This window comes from Lepidochelys olivacea, assembly GCF_965140295.1.
Source record: "Lepidochelys olivacea isolate rLepOli2 genome assembly, chromosome: 25".
Classification (NCBI taxonomy): domain Eukaryota; kingdom Metazoa; phylum Chordata; order Testudines; family Cheloniidae; genus Lepidochelys; species Lepidochelys olivacea.
In genome coordinates this window covers 10466499-10488838 of record NC_140435.1, presented here as the reverse complement: position 1 = coordinate 10488838, position 22340 = coordinate 10466499, and the positions used below count along the sequence as shown (strand labels likewise).

The following is a 22340-nucleotide window of genomic DNA, read 5'->3' as shown; positions in this document are numbered from 1 at the left end:
CCGCCCTTACTTCTGCGCTGCTGCCTTCGGAGCTGGGCAGCTGGCATGGTCTCGCCACCCTGCCTCCTGCACTGCAGCCGGCGGGGCCCTGCCTCCAGAGCTGGGTGCTCGGCCAACAGCCTCCGCTCTCCAGCCACCCAGCTCTGAAGGGCAGCAGTACCATGACCCTGCCCCCCTAAAATAACTTGACCCCCCCCCCGCAACTCCTGTTTGGGTCAGGACCCCCCATTTGAGAAATGCTGGTCTCCCCTGTGCAATCTGTATAGTACAGTGTAAAAGTGCCCAAACACCCAGATATCACTGGGGGAGACCAGAGGTCACGGTCCGTGCTGTGTTTTTCATGACTGTGAATTTGGTAGGGCCCTAATTATGACAGTTGCATCTGGAAGCTCTAACCAAGAGTTTGGCTCCAGGGTGCTGAGTGCTGTGCACGCAGCCCCTCCAGCCTACAAGAGCTTGCACTCCAAACAGACACAGAGAAACTGCAGCAGAGAGAAACCTGATCCTGGTCACTGAGCTAGTGAGTAATGAGAGCAAGGAATAGAAGCTGTGACTTCTTCTGGCAAACCTGCCCCTACTCACTGGACCCTGGGCCTTCCCTCGTCAAGTTACTTGTGCATATTGTCAGATTAGCTGCTTCATTTGTTTCTGAAGGATTCAATTTGTAAGCCTTTTTCCTTGTGGAAGGGGGAAAAAATTACACACTCCCATAATTGGCCTTTTCTGACACTTTAATCATTAACAACAACTTATCTACATATTTCAGCAGCTGCCAAATAAAAGAGAGAATGAAGTCACTGCCAGCAAGACTCTATTCTGTAGCAACTACTGGAAGTGAGCAAATCAGCATCTGCGATCAAGGGTGTTACAGAAACGGTTTAGAAATGGGGCCCACAACACAGGGTCCAGAAAACTTCTCAGCCTTCCCATCCAGCGGCTGCATGCTAGGGGCTGTGTCCCTGCCAAAAGGCAGGCTGATGGTGACGTGAAAGGGGTGGTGAGGCCCAGCCAGCTGCTACCCTCTGTCTCCATATGCTATGGATGATTATGGGGTTAAGTTCAATGGGAGTTCCCAAGTCAAATCCTGCTCTCATCCCTCCCACAGGTAGCTCCAGTGATGACAGTAGCAGGACTAAGGTAGGTAGATGTTTATTCCTTCTGCATCTGAGATGAGGTGGAAGCCTTATGCATAGGCCATTTCACTGAGAGCATTTGTTATTTGGCCAGCACAGTAGCAAATTGGGAATGAGTTTGCTGGACAGCAGGCGTGAAATGAACCTGAGCAGTCAGTGCACCCTGGTCATGTGGCCAGCACAGAATCACTAACTTTTTAGCATCTGTTCTCTACTGTTTTTCAGACTCATGTGGAAGGAAAGCTTCCCAGGCCAGACCCAAACCCTTGTAGCTGTATCTATGCCACATGGGAGGTTATATAAAGATAGTTTGACATAAGTACAAAGGCCCCTCCACCACCTGCCTCTGTGAACCATGTTTATATGGTATTTGGAGGAGAATATGTTTGGGGGGGTGGACTGTCAAGTCTTCAGTGTTTCCCCCGCTTCCCTTCCATCCCCTGACAATGATTAAAGTCGGGGGGTGGGCGCAGTAAGGCATTCTCTGTAATTAAGGCTCTGAGGTGCCAACTCACTGTGGGATCCTATCCTCTTCTCTCACAGCAAGCACCATAGTACAGAACCCCATAGCCCAAGCAGATAACTCCAACTGCAAACCAGCAGCTGTGTCATGCCAAAAGTCACCTGCAAAAGGCTAAGCCTGAAAAGTAAGATGACCAGGTTTGCTTTAAAATGACAATGCACTAGACCGCCTCTGTGGATCCCGTGCTTGCCCCTCTGACTGCCTACAACAGCAACCAACTGCAGTAGGGTTTGGGTAGATAAAGAAGGAAGTGGGGCCATAAGAATTTGTTCTCATATAGGTCTGAGCATGCATGTTTATTACTGTTTTTAAGGGGGATTTTTGTGCATGTCCCTTTTGAGCATCTATCAAAATAGCTGGCAGACCTCATTTGTGGCAAGCAGAAGTTTGATGTATTTAGTGGTTACAAGCCGCAAAGAATAACAACTGCAGTTAACATCAAATTCTTCAGGAGCAAGGGAATGTAAGACTGGGGTGGTTGTCTTTAAGCCTCAGCATCTGAGGTTGAGACACTGGCTAGGACACTCGGCAGTGTCATTCTTTACAAATTTAGTTTTGCTAATAAGTCTCACTTTCCCATGTCTCTCCCTGAGTTTGTGACGTATTTACAGACACACAACACCCTCGCATGGACAAACGTACTGTAGCAAGATCTGCTACTTGATTCCTTTCCCTTAGCTCTCACACTTTAAAAAAGATTGCTACTGCAATATTAGTACCTTTTGGAATTAATGAGTATTATAGAGCGGATAGATTATACTTGGATATGCAAATGTACATGAGGGTCTTGGGAAAAGCTCACAGCAAATACTCAAATCAGAAAGAATAATGAAAGCTAGTTATGACACCGCCTTTATTCACAAAGATTTGCACTTTTTTTTTTTCTTTTTTTGCAGTTTGGTTTGATGCTAGAATTTTGTCCCTTCTCACACCGCATAGGTAATGACATAACATAAGCCCTCCAGGCCATAGCAGTGTACATAAACACATTGGGACAGAGTTCTCTAAGCCACACATGTTCAGTGTTCGGTCACAGCAATGAGAATGACCTGAAGTGGTAAATGATACAAGGCTGGGAGTTGCCATTGTAGGGTGGAGCATGAATGTGGCCAAAGGGCCCCACCAGGAGCTCACGAATGCTACATGGAAACTGGCTAATTTACTGTTTTCAGACCTCGTATTCCGAGCGACAGGCACTACTGTATCAGTTTAAACTGGAACGGCAGAGGAAAGCAGGTGCGCTGGTCCTCCCTAAGGCACTGCAATGTAACCCCAGCATCCATGCTCATGCCACGAGCCTGTGCCCTGGGTTAGGTGCCCCCTCCCCCGGACCCTACATTCAACATTTTGGCAGCATGGCAGATCTGACTCTTAAAAATTATAACGGGTGCTGAGGCTCTAGGCCTGAATCTGCCTTGCGCTGAAATATCCCAGTGAGGATGTACGTGCCTTATTCCTTTTGTTGTCTCCCTACAGTTACTGTTCGCATTAGAGCATGGAGGGCAAAGAACAAATGTTGTGACCAGCTGCTGCTTCCTCCAAATCCTTTGGTATCTCAGATCAGACAGAAAGGGTCCCAGACGCTCCCGTGAGAGTCAGAGTTCTGGACCATTTACAGGGAGGTCACAGAATCATCCATGGACTAAAAGCAGCAATACACAGCAAGTAACAGAGGAGCGGGTAGGAAAGTTGTCATGCAAAGTCCAAACTACACACTACGCACCACCCTGCACGGGTCAGACAGACACATAGCACAGGGCCCTTCTCTCCAGGTAGGTACAAGAGAAGGTTGTACTGTAATCCCACAGTGTGAACGATTTGGCAAAGGCAGGGCCAGGCTGGATGCCCCATCCCAAAAGGGCATAGGCGGGTTCTTCTCGGGCACTGACTGGTGCAAGTTCCAATATCACAGTGAAGTCTGAAAAAGTGGAGAAGAAACCCAAACCCTTCCCCCTGAAACAGAAGCCCCCTTAACCCCTAATCTGACCCCCTCTACTCCAAAGCAACCTGATCAGTCCAACAGGACTCAAGCAACCTGTCCTGAGAGCATCCCAAGGCCAGGGAATTCAATTCATTGTCAACAATGAAGGCATTGTCCTTCATGGATTTTTTTTTGAACCATCACCCTTCACCTACCACTTGTGCTCCTTTTACATGGAGACAGATGGAGAAAGCAGGCTTCCAATCGGCTCCTCCTCTACGGACAAACTGCTACCCTCTTCACAAACCGCTGCATCCTTTACAAATGCTCACATGGCCTTAAACCCTTTCTCGAACAGAAGTAAACATTAAGATAAACTAAGAGGCACTAATATCGCCGAGTACTAGGAAACTCAGGCTTGACTTTCAAACCCGGGTCCAAAAGTCTTCAGACATTTCAGCTGGCTGGAGGAAACCCAAGTCCCTGTTCTAGATCTCCTGCAGCGAGTAGCCGGGGTCGCTACGTTCTCGCTTCACTAGTGGCTCGCCGACACTTCGGGAATCTGCGTCTGCCTCGCCTCCAAGGTCGCTAATGTCATCTGTGGAGGACAATTCCCAGCATCAGCATTTTGGGGGGGATAGAAAGGTGCAATTCAGTTAAACCAGAGGCCAGAGGCAGGTTGCGCCAAGTTTTCATTTACTTTTTTTTTTTTTTTTTTAAGTATTTTCATGCAACATTATTTCTCCTGAGATGGCACCCTGGAAACTGACCATATCCCCAGACCACAAGTTTCTGCTCCCCACAACAAATGAACTGAATATTGACTTAAAGGAGCTACCTCTATATCAGAGGTGGGCAAACTACGGCCTGTGGGACCGTCCTGCATGGCCCTTGAACTTCTGGCCGGGGAGGCTAGCCCCCCGCCCCTCCCCTCCTGTCCCACCTCCCCCACAGCCTCAGCTTGCCGTGCGGCCAGCACTCTGGGTGGCAGGGCTGCAAGCTCCTGCTGGGCAGCGCGGCTGCCAGTCCTGCTGCTCTGAGCTGCATGGTAAGGGGGCGGGAGCGGGTTGGATAAGGGGCAGGAGGTCCCGGGGGGCAGTCAGGGGACAGGGGGTGGTTGGATGGGGCAGAGGTTCTGAGGGGGGCAGTCAGGGGGTTGGAAGTGGGAGGGGGCGGGGGCCAGGCTGTTTGGAGAGGCACAGCCTTCGCTACCCAGTCCTCCATACAGTTTCAGAACCCCAATGCAGCCCTCAGGCCAAAAAGTTTGTCCACCCCTGCTCTAGAGGAGAAAGAGAGAATAACAGAGTTGGACGATACCTTTATCCAGCAATGTTGAGGACATGGATGCAAGGTCACTGAACTGAAAGAGAAAACAACTCGGATGAGTGAGGTTTAAAGAGTCCCCTGGATTTACATCTGCCAGCTGTTTCAAACCCATTTTAATTAATAGCTGATTTTAAGCACTTAACAGAAGTTACAAATCTTGGCAGCTTATTCCCAAGCAGCACAGAAGGAGGTGCTGAGCAGTCAGGGACTTGCCCAAGACCATTCAGGCCAGATGTTGTCTCCAGGGCCAGATTAACCATTAGACTAATAAATCTATAGCCTTAGGCCCTCCTATTTTTAGGCCTTACTGGGCAGGCAGGGGGCATGGCCGGGGCCGGGTGAGTGGGGGAGTCAGCTTGCTCATGCAGCCCTGCTGGAGCGCTCCTGCCAGCAGGAAAGGCAAAGCAGCTTCCTGTGGCTTGGAAGGAGCTCAGCCAGCTGGCAGCTCGTGCTGCAGGAACACACTGCCAGGCACCCGGTTAACACTGGTGACCGGACACTAAAAATCCAGTTACCGCGGGAACCCGTGCCAGCCGTGGGCGTAGTTTGAGCAGGCATTGCATGCCCTCCCCCCGCCAATTTCTCCAGAGCTCTGCTTAGCTGTCAGGGAGGGAAGAGGCTCCCTCTGTCCCTCTCCTGTGCTGAGGCTGGCAGGAGTTCCAGGACGCTGGGTCCTAGTGCCCGTCACTGTCATCTTCTATGTGTGCTGGGTCCTGTTTCTGGACAACAGGTGAGTTCCTGGGGAGGGTGAGGGGGGGCAGGGCAAAGGGGTGGCGGGGGGGCGAAGAGGTAGTACCAGAGCAGTAGGGTGGGAAGCTTGCACAGAACCTGCACACACTCTATTCAGCTCCAGCCAGAACAATTGCCCCTCCCATGTATAAGGAACGAATTCCCACACGTCTGTAGGAACAGCAAAACAAACCATCCCATTCTGGATACCAGTCCTTGAACTTTTACAGAACCTTCCAGTGAGAGGCTTTAGATGTATGATGCACTGTGTTCAATACTGTATTGAACTGTACTAAAAATCAAAGAAATCTAATTTTTTTCTATGATGTATTTTTCTGTACTGGGATGCACAGGGCAACTAAGTTCTTTCCTTATACTCAACCTAGTTCCACAGGCCAAGGCATCTTTGTAGTTTTAAGGGGTTGCAAAAGCACTGGAGGAAGCTCTACACACAATGTTGTGGGTTTCTCCCTCCCCCCCTCTCAAGAATTTTAAATCCACTTCTTAACAGGCGATGACAGACTAGTTGAATAGACTAAAGGCAGGTTCTGTCCATTTGCTGGTTCTCCAGCAGTATAATCCATCATAAAAGTACCTCACATTTGATTTCTTTTGAGTTTCATTCCAAAAACTTAAAGCTAAATAAACCTGAAGTTAGTGAGTTTGAGTTGGGGCAGAAAAATGAGGACTTCTTTCCCAAGTGGAAAACGTTGGGTAGCATGGAATGTGTGTGATTCGAGAAGGGAATGAGAACACAGGCCAATTCCTGCTGACAGTCACACCTGTGGAGTCTTCTTGACTTCAGGGAGAAGAGATTTTTGCACAAGAATAGATTTTGGTCCCGTCTGCTTTTTCACACCTGGGATAAGCAGAATCTCATTCACTTTCCTCCCCTAAACTCTGAGCACTTTAAGGAAAAAAATAAGCAAGGTCTGCTTGATTTACACCTGCAAATGAAACAGGAAGCTCTCCCTTCATTCTACACCAGCCTTAATGTAACAAATAAATGGGTTAGTCTCTAAGGTGCCACAAGTCCTCCTGTTCTTTTTAATGTAACAAGAGTATCACTACAGCAGCCTTGGTTGGACTGTTCTTTTGAAAGATCCTTAATGGTTCTTTTAAGATGCTGATTTTCAGTGAAGTCTTTTTGTTCAGGGAATAGCTCTGTTTTGTCAACTCCTAGTGATTCAAAAGCTGAAAGGCTTTAGATTAAGTTTGTTTAATGTTTGTACAGTGATGTTGAAGAACTAACATGGTACAGAAGTGCTAAATATCACAACTGGGCTGGGCAACCATCTAAAGATCTGTGTCACTTCTAGCTGTTACCTTTTTCTTACAAAAAGGAATGAGGAGTCCGGTGGCACCTTAAAGACTAACAAATTTATTTGGGCATAAGCTTTCATGGGTAAAAAACCCACTTCTTCAGCTGCATGGAGTGAAAATTACAGGTGCAGGCATTATTATGTGTGTGTGTCTCTACCTGTGTGCTGGTGAGAATGTGAGACTGGGAGTGGGTGTGCAGCTTGTCACAGCCTCACAGGATGAGTGGGAGCCCAGGCTGGAGGGTCAGGGGGCTCCGTGGTACCCCACTCTAGGTGGAACCCCGGGAGGAACCCATCACAGCTCCCATTTAAGTCAGTGAGCAAATTTGTATCTAACATGCACAAAGCCCATACACAGCTCAAGAGACAGAAATTGACTCTCGTAATGTAAGAGGAGAAACTTGCTTATCCATTTCTGAAATCGCGAGCAGACCATCATTATTAGAGACTTGGACCTAAATTTTGTTTTTAAAAAAATGTAATACCCAGAGCATTTATATTATTATTTGTATTACTGTAGTTCCCACGAGCTCCAGTAATAGCTAATAATAGGTAGCACTCTTACGGCGCTCTTCATCTGTAGATCTCGGTCAGTAAACTGCTCTAATCACAAACAAGCAAAACATATTTGCCTCTTTCGAGTTTTTATTGTTACTTGACATCTGTAGATCAGACAGCTCTGTGCAAGGCAATTTCTTTCATTTAAAATACGATCTTCTGCTTGTATGGCCACAGTTCCACCTCCTGGACAAAGAGAGCTGCTGAGAGTCAGTGTTGGTCAAAGGCACCACGCTGAGGGCTCTAAAACTCCTTGTGTGCTGTCCCCAGAGTGCCTCACTGCTGAGCTAGACAGAAAGGAGGATTCAGTCTCCATGGCCCGTTCAATGCTTGGCCTTTCTTTGGATGTATCTATTAAGGGGGCAGATTAGTGCCAGTTGAGGTGCTCGCGATCTACTGGGAACACTGTCAACACTGCACAGCTGGGAGATGGCAGGGACTAACGTACCTAGGCTAGACTCAAAGCAGTGGCTTCAGAGGTGAAAGGCTCCATCTCCTATTGCCACTCCTCTAGGCCACTGAGACACCAGACACTACTAGTTTTTATCCCCAGTTAATTTTCTCCTACAGGATAGAGTATCCTGAATTGGATAACCACTTGGCCCTTGTCAAAGACAGCATCCCTTTTTAAAGAATGTATCTAGCTGTGAGGCCCAAACTTCTACCTTACAGGACCCTAAACTCAGTCTGCAAATCTGTGAGCTCCTTGTGGAATTAGGCTTGAAGCACTAAACAAGCGCAAACTTGTGCTGAGCAACCTGTCAGCATCAAATGGCAGGATGCTGGGTTTCTCTGGGCTCACAGGCACACACACGACCATACGCACATGGCACCTTCCCTCTCTGCTGCCTGTCTGCTCTTAACAGCAGTCATTGGATTGCAATAAATAGCATTCACGTTGCGTGTGTGTATCCAGCAACTGAAAGAGGAAGCAGAGCTACCGTGAGGCCTTTCACCTTACCATGGCCACTCAGACAGCCTTTAAAGAGCAACTTTAAATCAGCTGCATTAGTTATTTTGCTTGCCTCTGTTATTTTAGTAAGTCACCTGGAATGATAAATACTTCTCTGACTTCTTGCAGTGCCTTATTACTTTATAATAATTGAGGCACCAGCTGAACTGCTGGGTAAGACCATGAAAAACAAAGCTGTAGTAAGAACATAAGTTAGTAAGAGCAATAAAATACTGAGGAGATGTACGTGAAAAGATGGGATTAGTTCTCTTATGCTCTGAAGAATCCTTCTCCTTCTGAAGTTTATGGCGCATACAAATATTTACAAGAGTCTAACGAAGGAAAATCCAACTGTCAAACAGTTAAAGCCCACAATCAGGGCTTGTTAGAACTATAAACAGAAATAATTCCATAGCATTTTAAAATTCTTTTCTAATTAAAACAAGTTTTTGTGTATTTAAACAATCCACTGCAGTGTTGAGGTCCTAAGAAAATTAAGTCCTGGGCTAATGGATCAGAATCAGAAAGTGAAACTAACTAAACAGATGGTGAAACTTGACTTGTCTAGGTTCACTGTGTCAGTTGCAGGGAAAAAAACCAACAACAGTATAAACTCCACATTGCAAATTAGATTTTTAAATTTATTTGTTTTAATCTAGCATGTTAATACTAACAAGGAAACTTTCTTACTAAATATTTTCTATGTGGACAGCAAGCTTTAAGGGGACACTATAAACTTGAGATCCAGTCGGTTTAAAAAGTGATTTGGCAGTGGCTTTAAGTGTAGCACCTGTGTCCGAGGCCCACAGTCATAAAACCCCAAAGATTTGGCAAAGTGTTGTGATTTGTAAAAATACTTTTCCCTCAAAAACCCAAAGAGGGGAAGTGGTTGACTGTGGACATAGGTTGAGGTTTTTGAGGGGCTAGAGGAGCTAGGTGCTCCATCCCATTAAAAGTCAATAGGATTTGGGTATGTAACTTGCAGGGATGTCTTAGACACACTCCCCCAAAGTGCCATCAACTGCGTGCTTCCATATTCTGGTACCCAACTTGAGCCAATTTGTGTGTGATTTTCAGAGGTGCTGAGCACTCAACTCCTGGTCATTCAATAGGAAGAAACTGAAAGGTCAGGCCCAGGGCATCTCAAGTTAGGTGCCAAAAACAGAGGCACCAAAAATTAGTGAATCCTTCAGAAAAAATGGCTGGTACAACATGTTCAGAGCACAGGGTAGCTGGTGGTGTCCCTTTAACCACTGTTCAGTTTGGGTTCTGTTACTGGGGCATAAATAGTGCTCACCTCTCCCATTACAGCAATTGGTGTCTCCCCTGTTGCCTGGGCAACACGATGCTCTACCAGATAAAACATGTATTCATCATAGAGCAGGCGAATCAGGTGGAAGGAACCAAAGCTGGCAGCACTGCGCAAGGTGAGGTCACGGATCACCATAGAGCTAGAGAATGGTTGGGAAACAAAACATTTTGGACACATTTTAGAACCACAGATTGGCTGGTGTGAATTCTAGAGTGGGGAGAATCATGGGAAATGCTGAGTCATACTGTGCAGTACCTAACACGCAATCGTTAAATTCTTCCTTTCACCCAAAATCTCAAAGCACTTTAAGAACATTAGTTAATTTAGCCTCACAAACCCCCTAGCAAAGGAGATTCGGATTATTATCCCCAATTCACAGATGGGGAACTAAGACAGAGAATCAGGGCCTGATTTTCCATTGCCCTAAACACTCGTGTAGTCATTCACGCCAGGGTAGAGTGATTTAGGAACCTAACTTTAGGGACCCAGGTTTTAGGATATTGACCTTGGATGGCTTTTCTTTTTGAAGTCTGGCCTGCGGATGGACAAAATACAATTTAGCAGCAAGGTATTTAGAAGTTCCCAGCAGGTACATATACATTTCCAGGATAAAAAAAGACCTGTACCTATAGAAGGACCACTTCAGCAGGAACTGCCTAGCTGCCTTGGGGAAGCTGGGGCTGTCCTCGTGGTGCTTTAGAACTTGGGTGACAACGTTATCCAGCCAACTGGCCCACTGATCAAGGGAGCTCTGCTGCTGTAGTGTGAGTTTGAAATCCTGCTCCAGCTTCTGCACCATGCCTTCTTCACACTGGCACACCCATGAGGCTTGCTCCTGCCAAGGGCACAAGAGGAAATTAGAAATCAATATTTACATGCCTGAGCAAAACTGCTGTTCATTCCATCTCATGGCTTTTGGTGCATCCTGACTCATATCTGGCAAAGGAAAAGACGTCAAGTCAGCAGAATAACATTCTGGCACAGTACTCCATGACTAGAACTTCTGTATGTAGCAGCAACATCTGGGATTTTCAAAAGATGTCTCATTAGGTGCTAATAGGCAGTAGGTTTAAAACAAACAAAAGAAAGTATTTCTTCACACAATGCACAGGCAGCCTGTGGAACTCTTTGCCAGAAGATGTTGTGAAGGCCAAAACTATAACAGGATTAAAAAAAGAACTAGATAAATTCACGGAGGATAGATCCATCTATGGCTATTAGCCAGGATGGACAGGGATGGTGTCTCTAGCCTCTGTTTGCCAGAAGGTGGGAGTGGATGACAGAGGATGGATCACCTGATGATTACCTGTTCCGTTCATTCCCTTTAAAGCAACTGGCATTGGCCACTGTTGGAAGACAGGATATTGAGCTAGATGGACCTTTGGTCTGACCCAGTATGGCTGTTCTTATGTTCTAAACTGCCACTGAGTTAAATGGGATTTGGGCACCTAACTCTTTAGTTCTGGGTGAAATTTTCAAAAGCATTTATGAGATTTAGGCGCACAAGTCCTGTAGGTTTTAAAAGGGACCTATACTTCTAAATCACACACGCACTTCTGAAAATCCCAAACATTAACCCTTTCACCAACCGATATCAAAGTGGTTTTTAAACATTAATAAGCCTCTCAACCCACCACATGGTGTAGGTCAGTACTAGCGTTCCTGTTTCATTGGGTGGGAACCTGAAGCACAGAGAGGTTGTGACCTGCTAAAAATCAGGATTAAGACTCAGGAGACTCCCAGTCCCCTGCCCAAAGCACTAAAATCAGGGCTTCTCAAACTTGTCCATAGCATGAGCCCCATTTTATAAAGTGATTGTCTTGTGGACACCTCCTTTCCTACTCACAACTGTATGACATCCCTTTGGCACCTATAGCAACTGTTTTCCTAGAAAAGCAATACTGGGAAAGCATTTAATGTATGCTTCATTGTCTTGTAGTGCAATCTGGTAGTTGGAAATAAGGAGGAGCTAGCATTATGTGACCAGTCAGGTTTCTGCAGGCCACTGTAGTTTAAGAATCCCTGCACCACATCTCGCGGCCTCAACTGAAACATCAAAAAGTCACCTGCACGTTGGCGAAGTCCACTCGATTGAGGTCGCTGAGCATCTGGTTTATCTGGGAGGTGTTTTGGAGCACAGCGCGAGCTGCCTGAGCCAGATGGTTCAGGGAAGTGTATCTCCGTAATGTCTGTGCAAAGGCACTCACTACTCCAACCTGTAAAAGGTACAAAGACCACAGGGCCGTTACACACATACCTTCCAAAACACTTTGGACACAAGCACTAAGCCACTCTTGGCTACTGCATAAAGGCACAACACTCTTCTATTGATGCTGCTACTTAAAAATCTTTGCTAGCACTCTTCACTGAAATAGCTCATTGCTACTTCATATCAACCTAATTTTCTTCTTTGAAAGGGTACTGGCCTCATGGATAGAGAAGTAGTAGACAGAGAAGATATCGTCGATGCTGTGTCAATGCAGAAGCTGGACTTTATGACCTCTCATGGTCCCTTCCATCCCTACATTTCTGTGATCCTCCCAAGGCAATCCCGTCACTTCATTTGTCTAAATAAGTTCTCAGAGTGGAACCCTTGACTCCATGTCAGCAGCAGGGGTGACTGTTACAGAAACGTATGACTGGAGCGGAAAGTGAGCAGCTTTGATCACGGTTATCAGCTTGGACAATTTAGTGCTTATGTAAATCAAAGGCTGGCAGAAGTGACAAGTAGAGGAGGCAGTGCAGTTAAACAAGACCTGCCAATGCTCCTCAGTCACTGCCTGCATTCCAGCTCTCTCTCCAGGAAAGCATCATTCCATTGCAGATGCCTTATTGCACACTGTTTTATCTGCAACTACAGGGTGTGGTAAGTGCTTGATGAACACCGTGTCTGAACCATTAATCTTCGCTGTTGAGTACTACATTTGAAGCCTGGAGTTAGAAATAGCAAATCCAGGCTCCAGCATACATACTTCATGAGATGAAGCGGCTATGACCATATATCCCATGAGGAGATATCACCACATCCAGATGTCCATGTCAGGTTATCATGGACCTCTCCCCACATCTTGCTATTCTGGCTCAACATTGCCTGTTTATTACGCTTAGTTGAGCACGGATTATGCCCAACTGGCCAAGTGAGCAGTGATGGTGTAACAAGGCCCAGCAGAGGCATGTCATTAAGGTGAGCCAGGAGTGCCAGTCACCAAAGCCTGAAATACCAGTGGCTTGGAACCACTGCACAAAACTGTTACAAAACACTTCCCCCTGTTTGTAACAAACTCCCGCTGTTTACCTTTGTCTGGACTATCTGTGGGGGGAAATCGCTCATTGCATTCATCAGCCATCCTTCCAAACTCTTCGCAAAATTGCGGATGGCTTGCGTCAAGGTGCCTGCAAGAGAGAAGTCAGGATAGTTAAAGCGGCTTTTCCAAATTGCTTTAATGAGACCTGTCAGCCTCGAACCACCCTGGGAGATATTAAATCGAGATAATAGCTATTGGATCAGAAATTGTACCATGGGAGTCTAGTGCCGTTACAGATTAATCCAATGAATGCAGTCCATTGGGGTCTTGCAAAGTAACGGAGACTGAAATATATTAATCAGGCTGTGATTTTTATCCAACAAATTAAATAGCTCTCTCTTATTATCTGAGGCACATGTGAACACTTTTCTAAGACTACTGGCATCTATAATAACAACAATAATGTTCAAGTGCATGGGTGGGCCAGAGTATGAAAATTACAGATGACTAGAAGTTCACAGCACTGAAGCTATCAATTGCCTTTTAAAAACAAGATGGGATCATTTTTTTCAAAGCTATGCTATAGTTCAAACAGGAATTATTTTGGGTGAGTTCTGTGGCCTGTGTTCTACAGGAGGTCAGATTAGATGATCACAATGGTCCCTTCTGGCCTTGGAATCTGTGAATCTCTTTTGTTTGATATGCAATTAGCAATAAGGCCCAACATCAGAGTCCATTCTCTGACCAGTATGGACCAATAATGACAATTACGCTTCTGTGCAAAAGGTACTTATGGAGACAGGCTTTTACTGAGGACCTTGGCTAACATTTTCAAAGCTGGGTGCCTGAAGGCAGGCTGTTAAATCCATATTTGAGCAACTAAACAAAAGTAGCCTAGTGTTCAGAGATGTGAAGTGAATGGAAGCTGCAGATTCTTGGCATCTCTGAAAACTAGGTCACTTATTTAGTTGCCTAAATATGGAGTTCAGAGCCCAACTCTGTGTACCCAGGTTTGCAAATGTTTTGCCTTGTGTCCATTGTAAAGCTATATTGTTAAAGTGCCTTTTTGGTTGTTTTTGCATCAAAACCAATTTAACGTGTTCCTTTTTATTTACTAGGTCACAATAGCAAATAAACATGTTTTTTAATATATTTTTGCTGGGTTTGTGGTGAACAACAAAAATCGCGGACAGAAAAGAGGCATTTAAAAAATAAGTTTTCACTTTCAGTAACTGTGATGTTGTGAAAGGGGCGGGCCTGGCAGTTCTAAAGAAGCAAACCTTGTTTATTCCCGGACAAAGCCAGGCAGCGACACCAAGAGTTTTCTCCACGCCGCCTAGCTAACAATCCTGCTTCCATCCTGACATATACAACCCCACCTATACCGGGGCCATTTATAGCCCACTTGGTCCTTGCCTCTTCCATTAAAACTGAACACTTAAAGTACTTACCTGGCCCGCATTACGGTTGTATTTGAGCATCTCACAATGATTTGTGTATTTATCCTCACTGCCCCCAGAGGTAGGGAAGTGCTATCATCCCCATTTTACAGAAGGGGGACTGAGGCAAAGAGAGACAAAAGACCCAGCTTTTTAAAGGTATTTAACTCACACTGATTTCAATGGGAGTTAGTTACCTAAATACAGTACCTTTAAAAAGATGGCCTCAAGTGACTCTCCCAAGGTCACACAAGAAGTCTGTGGCAAAGCTAGGAGCTGAACTCATGTTTCCAGAGTCCCGGCTTAGTACACAAACCTCCAGACCATCCTTCCTCTCCTGCCAACAGAAGGGCACACAGTGGTGGTTTTCTGCCACTAGTGACTGCACTGATGCCATTAGCTCACCAAAGAGACATCAGCTGGCAGTACCTTTTGGTCACTATTGACATGGACAGAGTCTGAGCTAGTGAATGAGGGACTGATCCAGTAAAGTACATAACATGTGCTTCACTCTCATTGCTTGCAGTGAGACTTCAGTGATTGCTGAATCAGGGGCTTGGGGGTAAAAGCCTCTGCATCCCATGCTAATCTCCCAAACCAGTATCAATATATACAGAGAGAGAGAAAAATCCATAATGTGCAGTCTGGGCCAGAATGATGTGACATAACAGAAAGACACACATCTCTAAGGAAGTATTCAACATGGATTAATTATGCTTAAATACATTCTATGCGTATTAAGCCTACATTTTCCAGTTTGGTTCCTGGCCAAAGCCTGAGGCTGTGATAATGTGATTAACTGAATTTTTAAAAGATGGAAAAAATACATCAAAGCATCCAGGAGCCATGATACGGATGGGAATCATTCCATATAGAGGAGACGGCTGTTGCCATAACATACAAGCTCTAATACAAAACAAAACCCTTCTGCACCAGCCTTTATGGCAAGTGGTAGCCAACCGCAGTGACCCACCTATTTCTATCGCACAATATGGAGTGAAACAGTAAAAAAAAGTTGGGAAAGTTGGGCAAGAGTCCGGGCTCCCCAGGCCATTCTGATCACTTCACAACATATTTACCAGGCACCGGCCTTAGCACGTCAGGGATGAGGATCTCCACCAGGGCCTGATACAGGATGTGATCACAGCTTCTCATCCATTTCAGGATAGGATCGTATTTACACAGGCTGATGAGCTTGTCCTTTGGGATGACCCCTTCATGTTCTTCTTCACTGCATGGCAAGGAGTAATGTAGTGTTAACGGCATGTTTCACTTTATGCATGGACAGTTGTTCCCTAGTTCTCATTAGAATAAACACAGCTTGGGTTTTTAGTGAAGGACAACCTCTGGAATCTCTCTGAGGAAGTGGTGCTTGATCATTTGTAGGAATGTAACCACCTCTGGGAGCTCTGCTCTCTGTCATGTCTCTGCCAGTTCTGGCCAGGATCTCACCTCCAATCCACACACCCCATTTGGCTCATCTGGAGCTCCCCTCATTCCTCCAATCCTCTCTTAAAGGTTGGTCATTCATTGCCACCAATCCAACCACCCACAACAGTTCCCTGCCTCCTTCTGGCTCAGTGATTCCCCATTCCCATCTTTCTAAAACAAATGCAGCTCATAACCCAAATTTTTTTTCCACTCCTTTCAACAAGCAAGGGCTCATCTGGTTCCTCACAGTACGGCTTGCCATTCCCAGACATCCACACCTCTCTTTTCTGCTGTCCAACCAACTCCTTTTGACTATCACATTGCTGCTGAGCAGACTGACTGCCACTGAGCAGTCAAATTAAGTTGTATTGCCAGGTATTGTATACGACCAGTGCCAAATTTGCCCGGAAAACAAATACTGAAAACATTTTCATGGAGGAAAAGCCAGTCCCATGCTGCGACAAGGACACAGCATTGTCTTCAAGTGAATGAGGTCAATTTAACTTGCCTCAATATCCCTTTATACATGGACAAAAGGATCTTTACTCTTCTTTTTAGTATTTTTAAGTAACTTTTTTTCTCCTGAGATGGCACCTGGAAACCGTACATTATCTTGTTCATAATTACAAAACTCTATCTTAGGAATAGAGTTAGAAAAATGACTTTCTGATGGGGAAGCAAAGGGAAGCTGCAAGAGTGGTCACATGCCCCTTCCCCGTAGTGCGGGCACATCATTTCAGGCACCTGGAGCAGCAGGCAGAGAGGAAATCACTGCGCGGGTGGGGAGGGGGAGCTGAGGATGCCCTGGCCGGTGGCCCCTACCCTGCGCTGGGCTTAGCTGCTAGCCCCAGCTGGGGAGGACAGGACTTCCTCTTCCCCTGCGAGCCCCACCCTCCTGCATCTGGACTACCCTGCCGAGCCCCCCAAACCCAACCCTCACCCCACTAAACCCCACTTCCCGAGCACCCAGACCCCCCTGCAAGAGTCACCCACATGGAGACCCCCCCGCCGAGCCCCATCCTCCCACACTGAGACCCCTCCTGCTGAGCCCCAACCACCTTCACCTGGACCCCCCCATAGAGTCCCATTTCCCCTGCACCCAGAACCCCCCAATGAGCCCCTGTGCATCCAGATCCCCCCCCCAAACTGTCCACACTCAGATTGCCCCACACAGAACCCTCTCACTCCAAACCTGGATCCCCCCACACTAAGCCCTCCATACTTGGATCCTGCCAGGCTGAGCCTGCCTGTCCCACACCTGGATCGGGGGCCAGGGTTGAGCATGCATTCAAGACTCTGTCCCACTCGCTTGCCAGTGGGAGAGGAGCTACAGTGAGTGTTGCATTATTTATTAAGCGGATGACACTAAGCTGGGGGGAGAGGTAGATACGCTGGAGGGTAGAGATGGGGTCCAGAGTGACCTAGACAAATTGGAGGATTGGGCCAAAAGAAATCTGACGAGGTTCAACAAGGACAAGTGCAGAGTCCTGCACTTAGGATAGAAGAATCCCACGCACTGCTACAGGCTGGGGACCGACTGGCTAAGCAGCAGTTCTGCAGAAAAGGACCTGGGGATTACAGTGGACGAGAAGCTGGATATGAGTCAGCAGTGTGCCCTTGTTGCCAAGACGGCTAACGGCATATTGGGCTGCATTAATAGGAGCATTGCCAGCAGATCGAGAGAAGTGATTATTCCCCTCTATTCGGCACTGGTGAGGCCACATCTGGAGTATTGCGCCCAGTTTTCGGCCCCCCACTACAGAAGGGATGTGGACAAATTGGAGAGAGTCCAGCGGAGGAAAACGAAAATGATTAGGAGGCTGCAGCACATGACCTATGAGGAGAGGCTGAGGGAGCCTGCCCTGGCCCCAGAGCGCACCACTGCCACCCTGGAGCTGCTCCAGGTAAGCTGCGCCAGGCCAGAGCCCACACCCCGAACTCCTCCAGCACCCCACACCTCAACTCCATGCCCTGAGCCCCCTGCCTGCACCCCAACCCCCTGCTGCACCTCGCACCCCTCCTGCATCCCAACCCCCTGCCCTGAGCCCCCTCCCGCACTCCACACCCCTCCCTGCACCACTGCCCTGAGCCCTCTTCCACACTGTGTACCCCCTCCTGCACCCCAACCCCCTTCCCTGAGCCCACTTGTACTCTCCGCACTCCTCCTCTGCCCCAACCCCTCGCCCTGAGCCCCTTCCTGCACATCGCACCCCCTCCCGCACCCCAACCCTGTCCCAGCCTACATTCATGGCCCTGTATGCAATTTCCCCATCCAGATGTGGCCCTCGGGCCAAAAACTTTGCCCACCCCTGCGCTAGGCTGTTTTCAGTGGTTGCGAACCACAGAAAAAGGGACAATAATCTCAAGTTGCAGTGGTGGAGGTCTAGATTCAATAGGAGGAAAAAATATTTCTCTAGGAGGGTGGTGAAGCACTGGAATGGGTTCCCTAGGGAGGTGGTGGAATCTCCATCCTTAAGAGATTTTTAGGGCCCGGCTTGACAAAGCCCTGGCTGGGATGATTTAGTTGGGGATTGGTCCTGCTTTGAGCAGGGGGTTGGATTAGATGACCTCCTGAGATCTCTTCCAACCCTAATCTTTTATGATTCTATGTTCTTGGTATGCCTGGTGTGGAGGGGCAGGACCCTAGGGGGTTTCTGGGACAGGCTCGGCCCCTGCACTGTGTTAGGGTCAGATACAGCCTCACCGCTAAGTCCGTGTCCCGGGTGGGGGGATGCAGGATGATTTACAGATGCTCCCCACTGCCATGCTGGAGCCTCCACATTTATTTATTTGCAAATAAAATATGCAGAATTTTAAAATATCGTGTGCAGAATTTTTAATTTTTTGGCACAGAATTTCCTGAGGAGTAAAATCTTGCGAGACTGCAGCCGCAATGCATGAAACTGATGTTTGTGTCTTCCCTGATTGTGCAGCCTGCCTGTAATAATTTTCTCAGTGTTGTAAGATTTTTAACAACACCTCAGTGTTCCATGACTGGATCCCAATTACTATGCACTCCTATTTTTGTTTCCTATCTGTGACTCTCTAAACTAAACATCTGAAAAGAAACCTGCAGTTACAGTGTTTCTTGGCAGCGATCCACCCATTGTGCACTATCTGAGGAGGATAATCAGGTTAGAATTTTAAGATTATTAGGAGAATGAGGGGACTTTCTCTCCATTTCCCAAATGTTTACAGTCCTTGCTCGGAGTATAAAACATTAGGACCTGAAATCCTTATATATAGTCAGGGGAAGTGGATACTATTTAGACTTTCATTACCATTCAAACTATTTCAATTTCCTCTATTTTCACTCACTGTCCGTTTCCCTGTCCCTTGATGGCAGGTTTCTAACACATAAACAAGGAAGAATAGGGAATGACAGAGAACCAGGCAAGAATGCAATTAACAGATCAAAGCAGCACATTTTGTCATTATCTGCCCCAGAACACAAGGCTTTTTTTTTTTTTTTTAATTTTCACGGCAACCTGATTAAGAACGAGTCCCAGTTTATCCAAATGTCATTACGTTCTTATTGGCTTCCTCTGATGTCATTCTGTAACAACATTCAATGGCATGCAATTCTAAATGTCTGCTTAAACGGGGCTTCTACAAAAGCAGTGACCCATTCCTGTTAGTCAAAATAACACATGTTTTAGATTAGTGTCTGTAATCAAAGGTAACAGCACATCAAATAAACAGATAGTAAAATCCTCTGCATCTGGTATATAATTACAATAGCATACTTCTAACTCTATTCCTAAAATAGTGTCCTCTCCTGGTAGGTAGTTAACATCCTTAACTCTTAGAGATCAATACAATCATGAAGCTGAAAACTGTACCACTCGTGATCTCTAAGGTAAAACACTAGTAAAACTTAGGTCATCCAAAGTTTAGCAAGGGTAAGTGTGTAACCATTTACCTGGAAGGCATGGTGGTGGAGCCATCACTGGATGGTGTTTTAGAACTCCAGAAGGACTGCCATAGCTTCTCAATGTAATGAAACTGAAGGTTCATTACAACATCCAAAGTGGCCTAAGAATAAAAGACGACGGCTCATAAGATGCTCTGATAACATTCAGTCACAGTTTCTTCGTAAGTGGAATACCCTGCCGTATGGATTAGATTAGATACAAAGTAGAACAATCTGCAATGTGTTGTTTTAACACAGAGAATATAAGCAGATCACACAGGGAGGAAATAACTTGAACTATGCTATCAAGCCAATCAGAAACATTCCTGTTCAGAACCCACTCCTCAAGAGAGCAGGACTGGAGTGGAGGGAGCACACTATGGAATCAGATCCTAGATCAAGCAAACAGAGCCTATATCAGGGGTGGGCAAACTTTTTGGCCTGAGGGCCACATTGGGTTTCCAAACTGTATGGAGGGCCGGGTAGGGAAAGCTATGCCTCCCCAAACAGCCTGGCCCCCGCCCCCTATCTACCCCCTCCCACTTCCCACCCCCTGACTGCCCCCCTCAGAATTCCCAACCCATCCAACCCGCCCTGCTCCTTGTCCCCTGACCATCCCCTCCTGGGAACCCCCGGCCCTAACCACCCCCCCTCCCCAAGATCCCCCCCACCCAATCCCCCCTGCTCTCTGTCCCTGACTGCCCTGATCCCTATCCACACCCCACCCCCGCCGCCCCCAAGGACTCCCACGCCTATCTAACTGCCCCCAGTGGGACCCCATCCCCCATCCAGCCCCCCCTGCTCCCTGTCCCCTGACTGCCCCCTGGGATCCTCTGTCCCTTATCCAACTCCCCTGCTCCCCACTCCCTTACCATGCTGCTCAGAGTCCAGCGGGAGCCACCCACGCCGCCCCGCTGCCCAGAAGGAGCTCGCAGCCCCGCTGCCCAGAGCGCTGGTAGCGTGGCGAGCTGAGGCTGCAGGGGAGAGGGGACAGGAGTGGAGAGGCCGGGAGCTAGCCTCCCCGGACAGGAGCTCAGGGACCAGGCAGGAGGGTCCCACGGGCCGGATGTAGCCCACGGGCTGTAGTTTGCCCACCTCTGGCCTATATAGTTACCTCACAGTGTCGTCTGTAAAGAAGCTGTAGAGTCTTGACATCATTCATGGTGATCCCCTCTTGTAAGAGGACATTTCCTAGATCAGGTGCCGGGAAATCAGGAAAGACATGGGTTACATCTAGGAGAAAAGTTGGGAAAATGGCAAACTTTAACAGGCATTCATAGTTTTATAAGACTAGGAATTAGGATGTAATTTTGCAGCAGCCGGTTGCTACATTTCATATTTCAGATAACTAAATGAAATTAGTGAATTGAGACTGATTGTCCAATACTTCAACATGTCACTTCCAAAAAAGAACACCACTGTCCAATTATTCATTGCAGAAAAGAAAATGTTTTTATTGCAACTAGGAGGAAAGAAACATGAATGCTTTGTACCACTATAATGTGTGTTCCCATTAGATTTTCTCTGAAGTCTGAATTACATCCTTTCGGTATTTTGAGAGTACAATGGAAAATTTAATTGGATGGCAGACATAACAGGTACAACTGCATTTTAGAGACTGCTCAGAGATGGCCGTGTTCTTGTGTGTCATTACTCAGAAATACGGGGAAAAAACCTCAACACCCACACCTGCAGTTTGGACTGGGAAGTAATTGGGTAAACTGTTGGTCTCACTTTTTAGTACCCGCTTTCATTTCTCTTAGGTTCCTTTGAAGGAGGAGCTGGTATCCAGCAAGTTTTTAACACAGTCTTCCTTAAATAGAAAAAATGCGGGCAACTGTGGCAACTATTAGGCAGTGTATGTTGCATCCAGTTCTCCTCCCACACATGTGGAAATCTATATAGGAGGCCAGCCTTATTAGGCAATCTCCCCTCTTAAAAGATTGCCCAAAGTATATAGAATATAGTTCGGATTCATTATTAGAAGGCCACCCACATTAAGCAGTAAGTATTTGTTGATCTCTTGAATGCTTACTTAAGATTTCAATGTAATAGATGAATGCACTGCTGGACATGAACCTCACCCAGAGTAGTTGGACTTGAATGGTATGTCTTTGTCGTAGGAAAGATTAGCTTCCCCAAGACTTGAATGCAAACCTTGGAAGGGACAGTGCAAGGTGCATGCTTCTATCATGTGTGTATGCATTGCAATCACAACAAATCTACCATCTTGGAGGCTCTCTCATTTGAGTCATCCCCACAGAAAGAGCTAGGATTAAGACTTTTGTTACCCTTGTTCTGCAGGGCTGCTAGTTTTTCCATTATCAAGAGGAATGGAAGCAGATCCAAAAGAGAACGTGGGCCTTATTGATTAGAATGCCATAACATCAACATAAGGACAGGAGAATAATTTTCATTTTATTGGAAGTTTATCTTAACCTTTACCCCCAACTCAGCTTAAACTGAAGCCTTTTTGAGGCTCAGCGAAGTTCAATGAATGGGAAACCTAGATGAAAGCAAATATAATTTAAAAAAT

General features: G+C 46.6%; 1 protein-coding gene across 6 annotated transcripts in view; it reads right to left on the bottom strand.

Annotated features, from left to right (window-relative positions):
* Positions 1–10: 10 nt before the first annotated feature.
* RFX2 (regulatory factor X2) overlaps positions 11–22340 on the bottom strand; it is a 101367-nt gene continuing 79037 nt past the window's right edge. For 4 of the 6 annotated variants that reach the window (XM_084614709.1, XM_084614712.1, XM_084614713.1 and 1 more), the window contains 9 exons: positions 20919–21037; positions 19814–19926; positions 15540–15691; positions 13072–13169; positions 11843–11992; positions 10403–10611; positions 9762–9915; positions 4895–4937; positions 11–4175 (listed from right to left, as the gene is read on the bottom strand). In XM_084614709.1, coding sequence (XP_084470835.1) covers positions 4066–4175; positions 4895–4937; positions 9762–9915; positions 10403–10611; positions 11843–11992; positions 13072–13169; positions 15540–15691; positions 19814–19926; positions 20919–21037 — 1148 coding nt within the window. In that variant the 3' untranslated portion in view covers positions 11–4065. The remainder of the gene's footprint in view (positions 4176–4894; positions 4938–9761; positions 9916–10402; positions 10612–11842; positions 11993–13071; positions 13170–15539; positions 15692–19813; positions 19927–20918; positions 21038–22340) is intronic. The other 2 variants (XM_084614711.1, XM_084614714.1) reach the window with 2 other exon arrangements.